This window comes from Thermobia domestica, chromosome 2 (genome assembly GCF_964235325.1).
Source record: "Thermobia domestica chromosome 2, izTheDome1.hap1.1, whole genome shotgun sequence".
Taxonomy (NCBI): Eukaryota; Metazoa; Arthropoda; class Insecta; order Zygentoma; family Lepismatidae; genus Thermobia; species Thermobia domestica.
This window is the reverse complement of record NC_137455.1, coordinates 160,816,393-160,839,057: the sequence shown is the minus strand read 5'-3', so window position 1 is coordinate 160,839,057 and position 22,665 is coordinate 160,816,393. Positions and strand designations below refer to the sequence as shown.

At 35.4% G+C, this 22,665-nt stretch overlaps 1 protein-coding gene across 2 annotated transcripts in view; it reads left to right on the top strand.

Annotated features, from left to right (window-relative positions):
* Positions 1–22,665, top strand: part of ssp3 (SCAPER domain-containing protein short spindle 3) — a 522,155-nt gene that overhangs the window by 101,933 nt on the left and 397,557 nt on the right. For both annotated transcript variants that reach the window (XM_081747551.1, XM_081747559.1), the window contains 4 exons: positions 4,777–5,003; positions 6,461–6,673; positions 10,001–10,117; positions 18,798–18,907. In XM_081747551.1, coding sequence (XP_081603677.1) covers positions 4,777–5,003; positions 6,461–6,673; positions 10,001–10,117; positions 18,798–18,907 — 667 coding nt within the window. The remainder of the gene's footprint in view (positions 1–4,776; positions 5,004–6,460; positions 6,674–10,000; positions 10,118–18,797; positions 18,908–22,665) is intronic.

Here is a 22,665-nt window from a genome sequence, read left to right as displayed (position 1 = left end):
TATTGTCAGGAATTTTCAGAATAATAAATCGGGATCAACATTGCAATAGCTCATATTAGATTTAAGGCCAAAATTTGACATACAAAGACAAAAAGCAGAATTTCATATTAGGTTCCACACAAAAAATATATTTCCTCTAAACTTAATCTAGCTCACATGAAACGAACTAAAAAGCAGCAAATACTTACATAGTGTAAACTTAATTCTAAGAGTCAGTAATTGATATTTAGAGTGATGATGTGCTTTGATAGTTACATTGTATTTACTAGTCTCTATTACATACACATAATGCAAACGGATACTACCGTCACAAATTTTTATTGTTTACACGTGCTGAATCAGGTGTTGCTGTGTGTATCATTTCAAAAAAAAAAAAAAAAAAAAAAAAAAAAAAAAAAAAAAAAAAAAAAAAAAAAAGGGGGGGGGTATTTAAGCGAAGTCGAAAACGCTAAAACTGTATTAACTTAAGAACTAATTGAAGGGTAAGGGAAAAGAACAAGGAACGTCCATGTATGAGGTTTTCCGGGTGCTTTGCCCTATCTGTTGGTGACTCTTAGTACTATTTGACTGTATATGCCATGAATGCTTAGATGTAAAAATGTCCATGTAAAAAGGGGCAAAAGATGTAACTAACCCTATTCTTTTTACGTGGTTTTCAATATTAAAACGCCGTTTTCTCGTAAATGCAGTTTTGTGACATTCCTTCTTTCTTCCCTTACCCTTCAATTGTTTTTAACCAGGGAAAATTTTCTACATCAGGATTTTCAACAGTTATATACATTGTTATGAACTAATTCTTAACCTCCAGTTCGCTTTTCGGAATTCATAGTTTTTAGAGGATTGTTCGTGACATCAAGAAACTCTGTAACACATCCGTCTCGCATAAAAACTATATAATTAAAAAATGACGTACGAAAAACCTAATGAAAACTTTCTTCAAATTCTGAAATTAAAGGTATGGTAAAATTATATTTTTTGTAAATGCAAAATGTTACAAGCCACTTGATTGTAATTGTATGACTGAAAAAGTAACATAAAAAATAACAAGAAGTAAATTCTATATTCTATTCATTTTTTAAAAAAAGTTAGTAAAAATACAAACTGAAAAAGTCCATTTTTAAAAGTTCCATTCATTTGTAGTAGTTTCGAAATATTTGAACACAATTTTGTAATTTGCGACATCACTTGTTACACTAACTCCATTTTCTAGTAGCTGAAATTCAGTAAACGCAAATCACAATGAAGAAACATAAGTGCTTCAGCTGTTTCAGGTTTCATTCTACTTCTTAAATTATCGTATATATGTCCACTAATACTAAAGAGACATTCAGTTTCAACTGATGATGGGGAAGCACTGAAATATTTCTTCACACGTAAAGGAAAACTATGTGCATGTTGTTCTCACCACGATGGAGGATCATCATTTCTTGGGTCTGCTATACTGACTGATGATCTTTGACTTTTCTTCACCACTATTTTGGCATGGAGGGACTTAAAATATCAATTGAGTACGAGTAGCGCAAATCAAAGGCGTAAACATACATAAAGAAATTGATTGTTCAACTGATAATAATTTAGATAACTTTAAGTCTAAAAGAAATCGATGAAATATAAATGTCACTGTTCAATATCAAAGAAATTGAAAATAGTTCAGAAAATGTATCGGTAAATATCGGTGTTCATTTGCCAATACCGATACTTCCAAAAGTGGCCGATATCACCGATACCGATATATCGGTACACTCCTTAAAGAAAGACTCATCTTAAGCCTCCGCCTAATAGAAATTTAGACAGTTTCAAAAGCTTTCTGCCGTCATCTTCAGTGCCTTAGAAAATGCTCTACGCTGCCATAAGATTTCATAGTGAGGTATTTTCTTACAGAAACAGGATAACTAAGTACAAGGAATTGAGGTATTTTCTTACAGAAACAGGATAACTAAGTACAAGGAATTAATCTTCTTACTTCGGAGCGACGATAGAAGAGTGGAAAATATGGTGATCACGAAAAAGATCGAAGTCGAGATTTTAACGAATTCACATAATTCATGGCCCCTACGTGCCGAAAATAGGATTTTTGGGTGTCTTAACTGTCCATCCGTTCGTCCCGATGTAAATGTGCTCACTCGCGTAGAAGTCATACCATTCTATATTTCTTGACCAAGTAAGTTTTTTAATGGACATTTTTGAATTCTCTTTCCATCCCCCAAAATAAGGATACTTAACTGCAGGATGAAAATTAGAATTTGCAATATTCTGGAGAAAGGATGTTACGATTTTGTTCATATTTCATAAATTAATGTTTCATCAATAAACCAGCAATATGGTATTATAAAGTGAGCAGTAGGTGTTGCTTGACCATTTTACAGTCAAATAATTTTTTTTGTTTGTGGATTCCTACATGATTACAGAGTTCAAAAATTATATCTATATCTATATCTATATCTATATCTACGTATATTCATTTTTTCAAATTTGGTGGCAATCATTTGCAATCATTTTTATTTCACAGTACGGGCCTAGTCTTGCATTTGTAGAGGTTTACGTTAACTTACATTACTCAGATCTGCGAACCCTAGATTGATGAAACATCATCATTTTATTCAGGAGAGAACAGCCTTTTCTTTGTTCAGTTCATATTTAATGAAATTTGTATGCAAAACTGTCCAAATCCACCTAGCAGTGAACATCGAAATTGAGTATGAGTAGGAGGAGATTAATGGGGACGTCAGCAACGAGGTTATATGTCCCTGTCTCGAGTAAGACCGTTGCTCAGGACTGCAAGAACATCAAAATTGACAAATTTTCAATGTCCAAAGGCATATCACCACAGAAGGAATGTAATCTCAGGCTTAATTATTTGAAGGTGTGTATCTATCTAAATGTACGACATGAAAAAGGAAAAGAAACACTAAAAGTTGCTTTCTGGTCTGCAAACAACCGAAAGGTTTGGTCTGCAAGGTGATTGGCTGTCAGCTACTAATCAGGTTGTAAGGAAAGATAAAGGAGAAACGAGAAGAATGAAAATAGTATATTGAGATAAGTTAAGAAAAACTACCCTTCTACAAGATATTGACAGTTTCACTAATCTAATTGAAAAGCATACTGGAACACTTTTGCACTCATATATGACCCTAAAGGTTTCTTTACATATATCGACACCCTGTACGGCTGCCAACTCCAAACATCATTCTTCTTTCTTTGCGTTGGAAAACTCCTACTGCTAATTCTAAATTTTTGTTAGAATTTATTCTTTGTATATCCAATGTTTAAGCTTTCAGTTTTTGTTTAATTGAATTTTTTTAAGAAATTGAATTCTTCGTCGATTAGAAACAAAATTTCGGATGCAAACAATGAAGAAAAGAGGGAATAACAGTCCCGTTCAGGTGGTTAGGTTTTTTGAATTTTGCGGCTAAATAACTTCTAGATTTTGAAGCAAGACCCGAGTTCGATCCCTGCTTGGAACCCATGGTTCGGATTCTACCTTGAATTAGACCCATGTCTCACAGTATCGGTGCTGGAAAGGAATTTCGAGCTCGAAACAACTAAATACTTAAAATTGTTAGATTCCTTTTCAGGAAAGTAGGTGTGATATTAATAGTCGAGTGTTTCTGTTTTGTTGGCAATACTTGTTTCATTTCTATAAACGAAGGTTCAGTTTTAAAATTTGAAAATAAAGCAAATTTGAGATTTCCTGGGTGTGTAGTTTTGTACTAGTAAGCGTTTCGCATGTGGCTTGTTAAGTTCGGCTAATTTTTTTAAAAATGTAAATATAAATAAATAAATTAGAAGAAAACTACGTTTCGAGACGACGTAACTCAGTCTTGTAATTCAGTAAGAATATCTTGGAGAAGTTTTTATTATTTTTTTTAAAATAACTATTTCTGTGAAACAGAAACTTTCAAATTAAAAGTAGGTATCGTGGTGCTACTTCGTAAAACATATCTGCTTGAGTATACGCGATGTATCTAATAAATTATTATAGCAAATAACAATTTTGATATTTATAAAATTACCTCAATGTTCACCGATTCCAGAATTATATGCTACAATATTTCGTAGAAAAGTATCCCCCTTCCTTGGGCAGCATCGAATTGAAAATTCGCGTATTACTATTTCTTCTTATATTGCCGATCCAAAGAAATATCTATCTTCTTGTTAAACTTATAAAAAACTAGCGAGTTCGTAAATTTGAAGTTTAGTTTGTATAGAAAAATGTTGTGCAAGAAAAGAAGTATAAATAAATTTTCTTGATCTACAATTCACAGATTTTCCTATATGTTTTTGCTTGCTTGTTTGATTGATTGATTGATTTAAAGTTCTTTTTCAGCACTGGGGCTATATGAGACAGGGCCTGTGTAGTAATCTGAACCACTACTTGGATTTTTATCCGAAGGAGATATCTGCTCTGGAATCCGAACCCCGTGATTACACCCACAGAAATAATTTTTGATCCGATCATATATTTTGACAATTTCTTATCTCTTCACACTCATGTACATTTTTAATTTTGTTATCGTTAATTTTGTATATCTGTAACAATGTAAATCAGAAAACTTCATTAGCAGTTAATTTTGTCTTTTATGTTGTAACAGAGTATGTAAAGTGAAAATGAACTTGAATTATTCCAGGATGAAAATACATGATGCGATGATGAGAAATTATACTTTAATTAATTCGTTTTCTTTCTTATGCACTCCCGTTTTATATTTTCTTATAACGGTCTTCTAGTTTCTAGTTTCAGTTTCTAGTGTTAATATATATATATTTGCTCGTTAGGTATGTCATGGGCAGAAAGAGTAGATGTATTGGAGCAACTGGAAGAATTAGCAGCAAGGCACCCAGGACGAGCTCTGCAATTACACCAGAAACTGTCATCACCCTCCAGACGACGAACATTAGCAGAAACCCTGAGACGTTATCAGGTTAAACAAGCGAAAGCTCAAGAAAAGAGAGATAGACTGAAAGAAGAGAAAGCACAGAAATTGAGAGAATTGTCCAAAAAGGTTTGGTTCCTTGTTAGATTCCTTTTGTCCCAACAAAGGCTTTTTCTGTTAGAAATAATGAATTTATAAGTTTTATATAATAGGTTAAGAATTATAATTATAAATAATGGTAGCTCTTAACCTTTTATTGAGGTAATTATAATCTGTAAATTGTAGCACGTAATTTCCTTTAATTTTTTGCATTTATCATTATGTGTTTTAGATCTAACAAAGCTCTAGAACTAAACTCATTTTAATGTCAAGAAACCAAATTTCATAATGGTTCATCTTTCGATAATCTGAATTAATGTAAAGTGGGTTTTAGCACTTTTGCTCCTGGACTTATATAGCAAATTCCAATTTCCTGTCAGTTTAGTAAATTTTTAAAAGACATGTATCAGATAGTAGTGCGAAATTCATAACAAGAAATCTCGAAGCGTTCTGTTTGAAGATGAATACAACATTTATTGGTATCAGTGTGCGATATCGCTACAGTATTACCGAGCGAGATTCGAGCTTTACCATTTGCATTAAGTTAAGTACTCAAGCGTATGATCGAAAGTGTTAAAAACTGAAGGAAAAACAAAGCTTGTACCCGATTATTCTTTACGTAGATACTTTGGACCTTACTCAGCATGAAAGAACGTCTTTTTATTATTTCTGCTTCGTTGTTTAGTTGCAATTTTTATTTCTTATAATTATAAATGACCTAGAACTCCTATTTGTCAATGAATTCATTTTGTATTATCGTGTATATTCAGGAATGAGTGAATTAGAATGTGACTATAGTGAACATGAAACATGTAAATGCATAGAAAACGAGTACGAATTCTCTCAAGAGAATAGTATGATAGTGGTTAGCATTTAATAGCAAATGTTGAATTTTGTACACAAATAAACGGTAAAGTTAAGCGCCCCTTTTCAGCACTGAGGCTGTATGAGACATAGACTTAAGGTGACATCCAAACTATCGTAATTCATTCAAATTTCAATACTCTCTCGCCAGGAGTCGAGCCCGGGACCACGCACACACCAAAGGCTATATATATTTGTTTTCGTGTAAGGTTTCATGTACCAAAACTGTTTCTCAGTACCTTGTATAACATCGTTGACTCTTATAGTAGTACCTCAAAACTTGTTCTAGGTAGCAACTTTTTAAATAAACTTTGTAGTAATATCTGTGGAACCATGTAGGAAACAGCACGTTTTGTTACGGTACCTGGAAAAACTGTTAAACTTCAAGTTTCTCGATGCAGATTATGTCATCTGTAAATAAATGTTATACAGTGTTTTGATTTATGTAATATTTGACGACATATTTGTTCAAGTAATATAAAATCGAGAGTAATACAAGTAACTTTTTAATAACCAAGTTCATATGTTACTGTAAAGACGAAATACGTTTCATTGATTATGGATTATACGTTGATTTCTTAGATATGTAAGTAAATTACAGTGGTGTATTGTATATTTTTCAGATCGAAGAAGTACGAGCTGCAAAAGAATTGGACTTAAAACAGAAAAGAGAGCAATACGAATTGAAGCTTAAACGTGCTGAAGAACAGCGAAATAAGCATTTACAGGGAATCGTGAAGAAGGCTCATGATGAAGAGGAAAAGTTGAAAGAGATAGCCTTCATCAACGAATTAGAAGCTCAAAATAAGAGGCACGACTTTATGACCCTGTGCCAGGTATTTCTTATTTTGGTAGAATTAAGCAAGCCTATAAAGATCTTTTGTATTTAAAAACTGTGTCAAGAAATATTGTCATTAACCAGTAATTCCAATATCTTTTCTTGTTGTTTTGCTCCGTTACGTAATATACTATTTCATGTGTAGTATGATGAGTTTGTAGTGAAACGGATCGGCAGAGCATTGAGCTAAATGTATTTTGAAAGTTATGTGAAGAAAATGTGTGCGCAGAAACATATAACAAAGTGTGATCGTCTGTTGTAACTTTTTATGTTTTCCGGGAACGAACACGGTGTAACAAACAAATTTCCAAATATCCTTAAAAAAAATCTCTCTCCTTCTTTCTTTCTTTCTCTTTCTCACTCTCTCTCACTCACTCACTCGCTCACTTCGAAACAGATATAAAATATATTCCAGCTAGTCATAATATCCGGTCTCGAAACCATGATTACATCCCTCCCATCGGGAGCTGGAATCGCAATAGGCTAGATACAGTCAGCGTGTAAGAATACTACATATGTTGGATCTCACAAATTACATACATAGAATCATTGGTAGTGACAAGTAAAATCTCATGGTTTAATAGTGTATATGCTGTATTAAAATTCTAACTCAGCAAAAGATATGAAAAATTACAGAAGCAACTTACATAATAGACACAAACTGTTACATTACAAGCTATTGGTGTGTACCAAATTATATTAAAGAGCTCTTATGAATATCTTACTAATAACCCATTAAATTACTACTGTTTTTTTTTTTTTTTTTTTTTTAGGTGGCCTCTGCGTTTCTTAAAAATGTTGTTATACTCACTGCAATACTGTTATACAGCCTTTATGCGTATTTTCACTATTTGCTAACCCTTGTAAACCAAACCTGTTATATGTCACTGGACAGGGTGTGGGGAAAACACAACTCACTGCTACTATGTCGTCTTCTCAGTGGTGAGAAGTATAACCTCATGAGATATGACAAGTACAATTCAGTTAACGTTTTCGGTCATGGATATGGCAAATGATGCAGACGTTTCCTAGACACTAATAATAGTATACGTGTTGCTTTAGCGGACACACAGTTCAACACTCAAACAGATTGATACACCACGGCTAACTTGAGTACGTCGTTATCGTAGTAGGTAGGCTCCCACATATGATATTGTTATTAAACTTCTTTATCAAATGTCCATGTGTGTATTTCTGTACACTAGCAGCCAATTCGCATGCCCGCTGCGAATTATTAATTTACTAATTCACCCACAGAGCTTCCTGCTCTACGTGTTGGGACGGGAATTGGAGTAACGCGGACTGCTGCTGCCTGGTTCGGTCATCATAACTCTGCTCGTAATACTCATTTGCGATTGGCTGAAAATGTCCACTAAGCAATAGGACTATTCCAAATTGTAGGGTTTTCTCCCTGAAATGCCCTACAAAGATTTAGGAACAAGACCTCTTTCTACCAACCTTAGAGAATGAACTATTGTTCAAGTGGTGCATTTTTAGAAATTATCAACTCAAGTTGGTGCCAAAGTGTCGTATGTATGAACTTCGCGACGCAGTAGAATGGGTTTGCAATCGTCCAAGAAATATAAAGTTGGAAAGACATAATGAATAAAAATTTTAGAGCTCTGCCTCAGTTTCCTTTTTAATTTTGATTTTTTGAGCCCTCAAAAATAGCAGTGACAAAAACACACTAAAAAAAATCAACTTGTTTCATTATGACAGATCACAATAAAGTAAGGATAATGTGAAAAAGAAAAATCTATGTAACGAATGTACAATATGTTCTTATTATTATGTCGCACTCTATTTTTGTTAATTAGTCCAGAGGCTACGTTGTACCTGAATTACGTTCATACACGCAATCTTTGCACATGTGTAACCAAGCACTGTTCCATCGCACTTTTCTCTCTTTTTTGATTTTCCATTTTTGGGCTAAAACATCATACCATGTTCTTACACTAGGGTTTGTTGGTGTATATAGTGCTGAATATAAATTATCGCCATTTCACACAGTTCTTGCTTGCACTAGTGTTTATAAACCCAGAATATTTATATTGTTATTCCACATAGTTTTTCTTATTTCTTGCAACGCTTATGTTCTTTCACGTTTACAGAACTATCCGTTTTTCTTTTCTGAAGTTCGTTTTTTTTTTTTTTTTTTTTAAACAAACATTTTGAGATAGTTTCAGTATGCTTACTTTCTTTATCGGGTGGAGTTTTCAGTTGAACGAAATAGGACAGAAAAAAAAATATACTCGTAGGCTGATTTACGAATACCGGCCCCTTCTCCCGCAATGCACAGTACACCCTTTGTAGCTGCTAAGAGAGAGGTCAGCAGAAATGGTCTGACCAGGTGGAAGGAGCTCGTAATGTATTACTAGTCGACAATTCCACCATACAGAGAGTATTACCTTTCATGGGTGTAGAGGTGGTCTTGAGATGTGAGAACAGGGTCACATGGACACTCAATGTCTGGTACGCTTGGGAGTGTCACAGAAGACCCACTTTTCGTCACCAGTGAGCAAGCGATCAAATATGGATATGTTGAAGTGCCGAGTGAGCATAGACAAACAGGCTGTTGCTCGTTGTTCCTTGTTGGCTGCCAATAACGTGTGAGGTACCCACTTCCTTATCCCATGCAGGTGCAGTCTGACTGTTTCAGCAGAAACATGGAACCTTTCAGCAAGTTCATCACACGTTAGACCACTGTTCTCCTCGATGGCTGCTTTCAAGGCCTCGTCATCTAACACATATAGTCATCCATTGCGAGGTTCATCTGGAAGGCTCACATCTCCCGAACGGAATTTCTGGAATTATTGCCGGGAGGTACGTTCGTTTACAGCATTACCCAAATGACTGGTATATGAGTTGATTTGATGCGGCAGCTGACAGGTCCACTTTACAGTTACACATCAAACACACGTGAAGAAGCTGCTTCTTTACCTCCATTGCTTTTCGGCTCTGAATATGATCGCTGAGTGTACACAGCGTGCTTATATTACTGAAGGTCGATTTTCAGATTAATTCCCGATCGCTTGGAAGGCACGTGCGTCATTTCGTTTCCTCTCCATGAGCACATGATTAATGGGACATCAAAAATGGCAAGAACATTTTTTTTTTAATTGTAGAAAGCGTTTTTTTTTATTTTCATTAAGAAAAAATTGAATAACAATTACAAAATTAAAAGTATAATTTTGTGGTTCTTTAGCAATACATGAAAAAAATATGTTTGCAATATGTGAAGCAAGCCAGCTTACTTTTATTTTAGTGACGGTTGCGTCTTTTGTTTATTTAACAACCAATAGTAATGCATTATTTTATTTACCAGGAACAAGAAGAAAGACTGCAAGGTATTCAAGAAGAGAGACAAAGGAAACAGGAAGAAAAAGCCGCCAAAGGTGCAGCTGCAGAAGAAAGGAGGAGATTGTTAGAAGCAGAAAGGAAGGTAGGTTTTTAAAATAAAATTAATAGTTCTTTCTTCATTCAGCGTTATAGTATTATTGTACATAATGTTCGCTCTTCCCTAGTTGCAGTTCGGTCTGTAAGTAGCGGAGACGATGCAGATGGATCTTATTTGTAGTAGAAAAAAAATCCGTCCGACATGCTAACAAACTCTTACAGTTTTATGCAGCCTGAAAAACATTTAAGAGTTTTATTTTTTATTTTATTTATTTTTACATATTTCTGGACATTACCGGAATACACGACCTTAAGCCCATCATGTATGAGGAATAATGATCTCGGCGAGTACACTTCGGGGAAGCGGAAAAGAAGAAAGAAAAAAAAAAATAGGAAAGGAAGGAAGCAGCCTTGGACTTGTATCGGTTAGGTACCATTCGGGCATTTGCCTGGTGTGAATGAGGAAATCATCGCTCAGGATGACTGGCCTAAAAAATCTGTTACACTTTCCGATCGAGTGTTCTCGCCGAAATCGAACCCGATCCGCTCGCACGAAATGCGAATGCAGTAGCGTCTACACTATACGGAGCCACCATTTAAGAGTTACGGGTTTCATAATTATTTGGGCAAAGATGATGATGATGAGTTGAAACAATGATGAACAAACGTCTTTACTCTGAAGAGAATAGAACCTGCGAGTTGCTCTTCAAATACTGGCCATACCGTAGCTACAGAATACTTGTCCATGCTGGTCAAAGTGAAACTACGGGAACAGAGCATGGGTATCACATTAAAATAGTTTATTTGAACTTAATTACGAATTAGCATTCATGAGAATGTTGTATCAGGAAAATGTTTTTCCCGTTGCGTCATGGAAAAGCAAGCTATTCCTGTCCTTCCACTCACATAAAAGTTATGTGAGTGGCGGGCGTACGTGGAATCTTAATTACATATACTTCCACCGATAATAAAATAAATAGGCAGAAACATACCCAGATAGTCATAAGGAAACTTAATAATGATTTCAATGAAGCCAGATTATGTTCTTCGAACTCATTCATCATTACCCGTACCATACTACTGTAAGTAGAGAAGTGAAATTTGGTCATAAAGCTCATTTTGGTGCGAAAGCAAGGGATAAGAAAAGATTTTTTTTTTTTTTTTTTTTTTTAAATTCGTATCCTAATGGGGGTAAAGGTTTTTGCCAATAATAGAGTATCTCACGAACCCCTGAAGTTAGGGAAATGAAACTCCGTATATAAATTCCCCAATAAAAATAAACGAAAAAACTTACTCCTAGAGGAAGTAGTTTATATCATATTAAACTTTCTTATTCTTTAATGCCTAATAAGGGAATTCGCTTAAATTGGAGATGCGAAGTTCGGTATATAAATACGTCATTAAAAACACTTATGTTACTAAAGTACTTTTGAAAATTCCGGTTGTAGAAAGGGAAAATGGAGTAATTTCTACGATATTCAAATTTCCGGTTTTATATTCAGTAAACTTTATTCTTTTTGGATCAGCAATATATAGTTCTCAGTGACAATTTCCGAATTGAATGCTTTAATATTAATCTAGATCAGATCACTTTTACGTTTTTTATTATTATTATTAAGGAGAGAAATGAAAATATAGTGACCCATATTGGAATAGTTTAAGAGACAGTGGTATATATTGTAACGTTTTGATGGTAGAGAAATCGTACACGGGATTTTGTTTTCTCCTTTCAACCTTTTATTACAAAAGACTAAGATACAATCTTCTTTACAAAGTCAAATTATATAAAGCAATTATGTCTCTTACAATAAGCCTGTCTGTTATATAAGCAGTAAGGAAGAAGTACGGTGAGCATTCGTACAGGGTAGCTCTAGGCTCGGGGAGCCCTATGAGGTTCTTGGACGGGTTAACTCCACGACCCAAGAAGTTGATCATAATGGGTAGCTTGTGTGATTATCCTGGCCCAAGCAACTAAGAGAGAAGTATAGGAGTTTCTCAGGGGCTTTCATCCCAGAGAAGAATGGTCAATTGTTATCGAGGTGTCTGATGCTTTATATATATATATATATATATATATATATATATATATATATATATATATATATATATATATTCACATGATGGCTTGTTTATGGCCGTAGTGTTTTCCGCTGTAGTCAACACGTGATCAGGTTATATTACAATATAGTTAGGTTGATACAGTTTTCTTATGGCTGCAATTCTCCGTTAAAATTACTCAAAATACAAGATATTTTTCTGCTTTATTATAATGCTCATAATACATTGCCCACGAATTTCGTTAAGTTTGTTGTTGAAACCTTGTTTTATTTATTCTCTTATTATATTGTTTTCTTACTTTTTAAATTTAATAATCTTTAAATTGAATACAGTATTTTGCATACGATATATCAGCTGTAATACATGAAGAGAAATATATTATTACGGTAATATCAAGTAACATTATAAAATACTTTAAATATGTCCTTTTCATGGCCCACTTTTGTAAGTCTGGATCAAACACTCATTAATGACACTTGTTAAAACTTTCCAGCGAAGAATAGAAGGATATTAAGTTGAAAGAAAGAGGGAAAGAAAACAGTGTGTTATATATTCTATAAGGTTCCTACAATTCTTGGAAGTTTTGCAAATTGATAGATGGTCCGAAAAAAGACCTTGAAATTATAAAAGTATGCACAACCTATTTCAGTTTTTGTTTGTTTTTTAGTCTAAGAATGAAATTATTTAAGCACTTATTTCATCAGTTGTGTGAGACAAGATCGTTTGAAAGGTCTTTCGTTTGAATAGGTTATATTTTAGAGAGTAGGACGTGATAATATTATAAGTAGTATATACAGAGATGACTTATAAGCTGACTTTACTTTTCTTCGCCGTTGTGTACAGATACATACATATTTTTGAAGTCAGGAAGTATTTCCAGATTCCTTGGAGACTCTTAATTGAGTGGGGTATTGTTGTGAAATCCGAGATTAGTGTAAGCTTCAGGATACTTAAAGCTGAACATTTCGTTGTTCTTTGTTGTCAGTCAGACATATGGTATTTAAAACTGCAATAAAATAAACAGGTCACGCTGAACTCGACCTAGGACAACAACACGACAATTAAGGACTGCAAACCAGATGATGAAAGGAAAGTTCCTTTAATAAGACTACAGATATTTGAGAACGTCTTCAACTGTAATACTTCTGTCGTGCTACAGGAGAGCTGCCATGCGAAAGTTTTACAGTGAGTCAGTATTGCAAAATGAGAACAACGAAAATGTGAATGCCGTCGAGCTTAGGAATCCTAGATAGGTAGCAGTTCCAAATAGATCTGGACAAAACCAAGCTAGAAGTTCATCAAACACTGTCAATCGTGGATATTTTCTGCTATAGTGTGGGTATCATTTCGCGTACAGGGCGACGGGATCCCGTAGGATATGTGGAGGTAACAGCTAAAAATACATCGCCATATTGGAAAAGTGTCTGTATATTCCTAGTAATCTTGATGGGCTATTGAACAAAACATTCTCATTGTTTATAAGAAATAATGCTTCTCTAAACATTAGTGAGGAAACCTAAATTGACTGGCAAAGCAAATTGTTCTAAAACTACAGTGTGCTAGCGTGTGCTGGCTAGTCAGTCACCTTATACGAACTCCACAGAAAAAGTATTGATTGCCTTTGATCACACAGCGAGGAACGCCCCAAAAATTTTGCCTCCTGTACATCTTCTTCCTGTCGTCGAGTAGGCCAGAGTAAGAGAACTATTCTTTGAATATTCAACCACATTAAGGGTTTCAGGAAAGAATGCAATGAGAAAAATATGCACTGTCTTTGCATAATTTTTATATGCATCAAACGGATGATACAAAATAAATGACATTTAAAAAAATAATGCCTCAGTACTTGCGTTCAACGAATTACGTAGCAGAAAATAATGAACACATTATCATACAACACCAAAAAACATCATTAGACATCCGCACAACACTTCATCAGATAATGAGAGAAGATGTAGAACGAAAGGTGAGAGAACAAAGAAATAACTGTGAAGCGTCCAGTTGAACATCATACTCGAATGAAGTCACGTGCTTGTATTGGCAGGTTCAAATTGGAAAGAGTCAAGTGGAAAAATATAAAATAGGAATTAATAAAAAAAACAAAATATAAACTTAAAAAAAAAGTAAATTATAAAGTAATAATAAAAAGTAGACAATAGTCAGAAATAATCAAAATGAAATGTAGGAAAAATAATAGTTAAAACTTTTTAAGAAAATAGTGGTGAAGATAAAAATCTGTATAAGGATATATAGAATGAATAAAATGATGTGGGTGTATGTTGAGTGTAATGAGTGTCATTGGTTTGAGGGAGTATTGATGATTGTTTATGCGGATTAAAAGGAGTTTGAAATCCTCTGACTTGAAGGTTTGGACATTGAATGTATTCAAGGAAATAAATGAAGTTAAAAGGAATCGCAGTGTGTTGTCTTTGTTATAGGATATTGAAAAGTAAATTTTTACATCTAAGCTTCCGGCTTTTTTTGGGCAGAGATGCGGGTTGCGTGAAGGGGCCAGTTCTCATAATGTATAAAGTTAACCAAGAAAGGTCTGTCGCTTTTGGTGGAGGTCTGTGTTCAATTGGCCCTCACACCGTGAGTTGAATGCGAATGGAGATAAGACGAAGGTCAGTTGTTGATGGTATATCCAACATACTGCCTGGCTGTAGCAGTTCAGTTACGCCGTGAACTTACGTAAGGACCAAGTGAACATGGGACCTCCACAGAGCGTGATAAGGGCGTGTATGCTGTACGAGTTCAAACTGGGGTCAAACGCCGTTGCAGCGGGGCGGAAGATATGCCAGGCCTTTGGTGAGGGTGTCACGACTACGCAGACAGTGCAGCGTGGTTTAACAAATTTAAGGACGGTGACGAAACACTCGAAGACGCACCACGTGCCAGAAGACTAACAGATATACAAAATGAAGATCTTCAAGCAACAATTGAGGCGAACAGTGGCCAGACATGTGAAGAACTGGGACTACAATTCACTGCGAGTGGAGAAACCATTCTGTGGCACTTCCATCAACTTGGGAAGCACTGCGAGTTTTGTCGATGGGTCCCACATGATTTGACTCCGGGCCAGAAGGCAGCGCGAGCAGACACTTGTGTTTCTTTGCTGTCTCGTCTGAGGAAGGAGCCATTTCTGGACAGGGTATTGACGTGATGAGAAGTGAGTCTTGTACGAAGCTCCACGCCGTCGTCATCATTGGTTAGCATCCCATGAACCAGTTTCAAAACAGCCGAAACCAGCACTACACCAGCAGAAGGTCCTCCTGTATGTTTGGTGGACTGCTCGTGGCATCATGAACTGCTACCAGCAGGTCAGAGCATCAATGGAACTGTGTACTGTCAGCAGTTGAGCCGTGAAAGAAAGAAAAAAAAAAAACTGGAACCATTACTTCTGAATTGCAAATAGCCTTCCTCTTATAGGACAATGCTAAGCCCCACGTGGCTAGGATGACCCGGAACACTATTCTCCACCTTGGATGGGAAACACTATTGCATCCGCCACACTCCACGGACATTGCGCCGTCCGATTAATACCTGTTCTATTCCTTGGATAATCACCTTAGAGGACGCCAGTTCAGATCCCTAGTAGAGATGCAAAATTCACTTGATACCTTCATCGTTTCACGGACCACCAAGTTCTACCGCGATGGAATCCATGGCCTTCCAGAACGTTGGCAGAACGTCATCGATGAACTATTTTTGATCTTGCAGGTACGTCTTAGGTGACATATCGATGTGCGAAGGTGGTGGGTGAAAAAACAACAGAACTTTCTTTGTTACCTTTATAGGTAAAAGTTAGCACACGATTTGCAGGAAATGGGAAAACATGTCGAGTTTAAAATAAAATAGAATATATGACATAAGCAAATTTCATAAGTTTCTTTAGGAAAAGACCGTGTTTATTGAAGAAATTTGAAATAGTGGATCGATGATAGAAGGTGTTTCTTCTTTAATTACAAATTTAATTTGTAATTATCTTTATTTTCTTGATTTATTTTTTGTACACTTTGAATTGTTTGTGGATAAAGTGGGGAAGAAGAGAAATCCTCTGTTAGTAAGTGCTAACGAGAGGACCTTGAGGTAGTTCTTGAAAGTCGAAAATGAAATGAAATTTTTGAGTTTTACGTCCCACGGTTATGCCGGTTAGGCTAAAGGAGACGGTGATGATGAGAGATAAATTAAATGGTGGAATGAAGACAGTGGGAGGAAACGGGAGAACTCCGAGAAAACCCACGCACACGGTGTTCGTCCACCACAAAGTTCACTTGGCGGGAGCAGGGTTTTAACCTGAGACCCCAAGCACCAGAGGTGAACGCTCTACCACTGAGCCACCGCGGCTCCTTCTTGAAAGTCGAGTGGTCGAATTGCTAATACATAGGGTAGAGTATATAATAAATATAATATGTTACTTTACCTTATATGTGTATGTTATTTCTGTACCTATAATTTCAACTTTCGGATTAGAATTTAAATATAATGGACATAATCATCTAATATATTTATATCCAGATTAAGTACTTTAGTATCATTGGAAGCCAAAATTATAGATAAAGAAGAAATAACGTACGCGCATAAAGTAAAAGTAACATATTAGATTTATTATATAAAAATATGCGTGTGCACACAGTTAAAATGAAAACGTTATCGTGGTACAGAGTAGAAGAATTTAGTGAGGGTGAGTGCTCAGTTTTGCATATTGTTGATTAAGTTCGGTTACAGCAGTCTGAAAATGTCCGTTCTGAAGTCTGACATATACAACATGGAAAGTGATGGTATTATTCCGTATTTTATATAAATATATTGTTACTACACTCCAACGTTTATCTAGGATGTGCTGATATCAAGTGATCACAGAAGTAGTTGAATTGGTAAATGGACTTTGTAAGAAGTTTGCTGGTTCGCGATGACCGTGCGAAGGCTCCATTAATGATTTGATTTTGGGTTTAGTGTCCCTTTCAGTAGCGAGGCTATGTAAGATGTGGACCTATAGCTTAACTTAGAATCGGAAGCACATGAGCTTCCACCGGGAATCAAACCCACGTCTCCCACACTTAGTCATGAGGGAGCTCGCTCCATGGATAAGACGTCACTGTTAATGAAGAGCGACTAGTAGACCACAGTTACGATCAATAAAAGCATTAATTCAAAAGCATGTACACTTTTGTCAGAGCTGTTGATATAAGTACATTTGTTAGCACGTGATACTATAGCGATCCGTACGACAGTCGTTAAACAGATAAACAGGTAATAGATGTTACCAATCTAACCTTTCTGGACAATAAATAAATAAATTATAGAACAGTTCAACAGAAGCGAACACATATTGAAATACCATCCTGCATATCATTTCGACGCATTTATTCGCATATACGTGCTATTCTATTCTCACTTACACGATGGACTGTTAATTATTGATGTTCTATAGGGTTAGCATAAATGAGTCATTCGTTTTGAAAAGGTTGTACTTTCAAAAGTATTACACGTACACACATGAAAGATATATGAAAAGAACCACAAACTCACTGAGTTTATACACTCTCTACAAATGTTTAATATGTGCTCCTTTGGCGACACGACACACATCCAGACGATACTTGATTTCCTTCCATACATTTTATAGCATAGTCCTGTCAATTGTCTGCACTGCAACACTGGTGCGTTCTTTGAGTTCGATTAAGGATTGCGGTAGTGGGAGTACGTAAAGAAGGTCCTTAACGTATCCTCACAGGAAGAAGTCGCAGGAGTTAAATCAATCTGGGAGGCCAGGGAAACAAAGCTAGGTCATTCTCACCAATACGCCAATCCAGCGATGCGCGATGTGCCAATGTGGGGTGCCCCGTCTTGTACCCTCCACGTGCTGCCATCTGGAATACACAAAGTTGGTGAGTTTATGATTCTTTTCATATATCTTTTGTGTGTACGTGTAGTACTTTTGAAAATCAGCCTTTTCAAAACGAATGAATTATTTATGATAACCCTGTATATTAGTATCTAAATGAAGACTAACATAAAGAATATGTGAGTGTACGCGGCACAATAACATAAGAATTAACGAAAACTATACGGCCAAAAATTTGGTCCGTTACTATATATATATATATTTCATTAAATGAATTCCCTTCTCTCTTATATATATCTTATCGATCAACGAGTCCCCAATAATCTTATCTTTCTTTACTAAACCCTCTCTACTCACAACTTGACAACACAGTCACGTGACTGCGTTCCAATATAGCGCCCAACCGGATTTTCATATCTATATTTCTGTTCTGTAGTATATCTTTTCGTTTTTACCGCCTCTCTATTTGATGAGCCTTTAGTATTACTACTTTAGTGTGTATGTTTTCACTGTTTTCTGGTAATTTGTTCTGGTGATTAGCAAGTAATTTTGTTTTCTGTGCCTGCTTCGGGGTTCCTTTGTTCCAGTGACGTGATTATTGTTAGGTAGTTTGGAAAGAATGTTAAAGAAAAGGTTATTTCAGATTCTTGGATATGAGAAGGTAAAGGTTTTTAAAGTTAAGGATAGTTTAAGGTGTTCTGTTAAAAACAAATATTGTATTGGTTCGATATTTGAGGTCAAAACTGATTTGCAACAACTGCAAGGCAACTGAAAGAAGTGTTAGAAATTTTTCAACTGACTTTATTATTACATTTTTTAGGCTCGGCTAGAAAAAATGCAAGAGAGACGAAGAAAGAAAGAGGAGAGAATAGGAAGAGAGCTTCAAGAGAAGGAGAAAGAAAGGCAAGAACTGGCAAGAGAAAAAGCAAGGTAGAATTTTTATTACTATTTTGTTATTGTAGAAAAATTAATAATACATAGTTTATTAGTTTATTCTAATGTTTCAATATTAGAAAAAAATTAAGAATGAAGATAGAGAACAAGACGAATAACGCATTAATAAAATACGTATTCATTCATTCGTAAAATATAAAGTGAATATGAAGTAGATTTTTTTTTAAAAAAAAGTCTGGATTTATACAACTAAAGTTTCGAGTAGAAAATAATGCCCATTAAATCAAGGAACCTATCGTGAAATTAATTGACGTTTTGATAAGAAATTAAAACATTTTGAAACTCGCACAACATTTCTACAATAATATTGTGAACAAAAATTACAGCGAGCAAGGAAACAATGCTATTTAGCGTATTTGCACTTATCCGGGTTTAATCCTACCGTTGATCACTAGAGCAGTTATTCAATAGGTTTTCTGTCTGCTGCTTTCGTCTTTCGTTTTTTAAAGCGTGGGTCAATTTTATCTTTCAGATCTATGGAAACAATATGTCTTACAGCTAATAGTTAGGTTTATAATTAGAAATGAAATGAAACATTATTATTGTGTAATTAGTCTAATATCATGCTGAGAATGTAATGCAGAGAACAAAAGTTTTTCTTGAAATTTTCAAAAATAATATGTTTGCAAACATTCACGAAAACATTTAGTTTATTCAATGTTTGCAAATGGGCATATAAAACATTTACACGTTTAATCCAAAAATAGTTTCGTATTCCTAATATATGCTGATGGTTGGTTATTTGAATTGGAGTATATCACCCCTTTCAGCTCCGAGGTTGTGTAGAGATCTCGTGTTTAATCCGTACCATCATAATGCGTTCAGACTTCAGTGCTCTCCCATCAGGTGTCGAACCCATTATTTCGTGCCTCATAGTGTATACTGATATTTCTTTTTATCTCAATAGACTTTTTGTTAAAAAAAAAAAAAAAAAAAAAAAAAAAAATAACAGTAGAGAAATAAAGGCAACATAAATAAATAAAAAGCCAAAATGCAACAGATATCAAAATTATAGTACACACGGAAAGGGTAGAATCACTTCTAGCCTCTGCAAACATTTAGAAGCGCACAATTATAACAGTGAATAGAAGGGTTTACATACAGAGAAAACTATAACATAAAAAATGGGTTTGAATCTTCCATAATAATAATAATAATAATAATAATAATAATAATAATAATAATAATAATAATAATAATAATAATAATAATAATGAAAACATAGAAACTAAATATTGATATAGAACAATAGAAATTCGGATCAAACATGGCATGCACTGCCTAAGCAGCTTTATTCAATATTTTCCAACAAACATCCAGATTTCAGTATACATCAACTGCTTCCACTTGCTGTCTCAACTCGTTTTCTATTTCACACTGAAACGGAAATTAGACAAGTTCTCTGAACTTTTAGACATATTTATATGTCATTCTCATGTGGCTTTATTTCTTTACTGTAATTTTTTCCCTTGTTCTTCGAATGAGTCTGGCAAAGACACAGAGTATAACTGCGTATGTTAGAGCATTTCGAGGTAAGAATTTTGTTTTTCGCTATTCTTTTTATTAGTTTACTAGTTGATTTGTACAATGTGCTTCTTGTGAATTTGATAGTGTACGCAAGTAGCATTGTTGTTAGTGATCATATTTTTTATGTCATAAGTTTACATAAAAGTCCTGGCATTTTCAATTATGGCATTAGTACTTTTTTTGTATGCTTTCGATATTATAGAAGAATATAATCTTACTGTTTTGAAGAACTAGTTTCTGCCATTGTTCGTGTACTTCTGACTAACTTTATGGTTGAAAGAACTAATGGATTCAGCAGTGCAGCAACAGAAGATTTTCAGTAGATCGTAGCTTATGCCATTTCAATGCGATCTGTTATTACCATCATAAAGAACTCCTTCTTTATACACTATTATTCTCATCTTTTTTTATTGGCGTACCCAAAGCTCTTTTGTATGTTTTTCAATCATTACATAATGCTCTACATGTATCTTACTTACCAACTGAAATGCCTGGTTCATCGTAGATATCTGTGTGATTATTTTCATTAATTCCGAAACCAAAAAGACAGAAGTCGACTGGGAAAGTGTGTGTTCAACATTCTTCTAGAATAAGGATGAAATCGTACTCATAAGACTACCTTCCCAAGAGTCAGACTCTTAATACAGAGTATTACTCTGCATTACTCACATAACTGAAAGACAACTTGAAAGTTCAGCGACATGGAAAAAAAAAAGTTCCTTCAGGACTATACTCCTGTCCATCGAGCATTGAGACACAACTAACATTGCATGGTCTCTATGTCTAGATCAGCCTTCTTATTGCCAGATCTAGCTCCGTCAGACTATTACTAAGGAAGTGATTAATGCTACGAATCAATGCTGCGAGGAACAGTTCCCTTCAGATTTTTTTTTTTTTTTTTTTAATCTGGTCTGCAAAATTTGGAGCACCGTGCAAGAAGTGTATTGAACTTCGGGGGGAGTATGTAGAATAACTGTAAAATTTCATCATTGTACGCGCACTTCTTCTGGGTTGGGTTTCGAACTTTCCAGCAGCCCCTCGTATGGTGGGAAAGGCAAGAAGTGTTGCAGCTCTAGTGGTTCGTTATTTTCTAATTAAAGAAAGACTCAGTTTACAGTACCAATAGTGACGTAACCGAGAAGGAAATTGAATCAAAACTAGCAGATCAACATGTAGTAGAGGTAGCTCGGATTAAAGTAAGAAGTCAGGTGAACTGCTTACAACGCTGTCACTGGTTCTTGTTTTCGGCCTACCTACGCTCCACGAATTCGCGAAGGCTGGTTGTTACCGCCTCAAGATTGGACCTTAAATACCTAACATTTCGGGCACACCGGCACGTCATGTAATGCGACACTTGCTATTTGTGCGATTGTGACCAGGATAATCATTGTGCGGAACCTGGTACGGCGACCAACTCTACTATGTTCTCTGTAAGGATGGTCATTTTGCATTGTCTAGGGACTGTCCAGCTTTTTAAAAAGAGAAGCATATTTGAGAGCTCATGATTGAGAAGGTGATTTCCTCTGCCGATGGTAAGCGACGCTTAAAAGAAAGTATCTCAACTTCTCTTCGTGTTCCGTTTGCTTCTGTTTCCGTGCTGATCAAAAATATATGGCAATCCAGAAATCTGACATTGTTTTTTACTTTTTGTATCCAAAGTGAACTCTCTGTATTTGAGAATTATGATCCAAAACCCAAGGGCGCCGATTTCTCTGTAAATTTGGGAGGGCCCATTCAGATGCAGAAGGTATATATATGAGGATTACAAATTGCATTCAAATTCTGCCAACTATTGTATATTCATAAATTCAATAGGGGGCGCACATGAGCTTTGGGGGGCCCGGCCCCCCAGGATCGACGCCCTTGCCAAAACTCCCAATCGTTGCTTAACTAAGGAATCTTCGAAAACTCCACGTATTGTTTGTAACGGTGGTCTCAACTAATGTCATCTGCTCGTCACTCTCCATACTTTAATGGCATCAAATTAAGCTGGTATATACGTCGTCGTCTTAACAATCCTGTCCTTTTATTAGTTTGGAGCCACCTTCGATTTTACTGCAATTTAATACTGTGAAAGACGAACTTAATGGATGATAAGTTAATGATAATTTGCTCCCGACGCGAGGTTCGTCATAAACGTTAATCTTTCCGAATGTGACGTATCTACAATGGTACATAAGGCTTCAGTATTCAGCTTAAGGAATTGA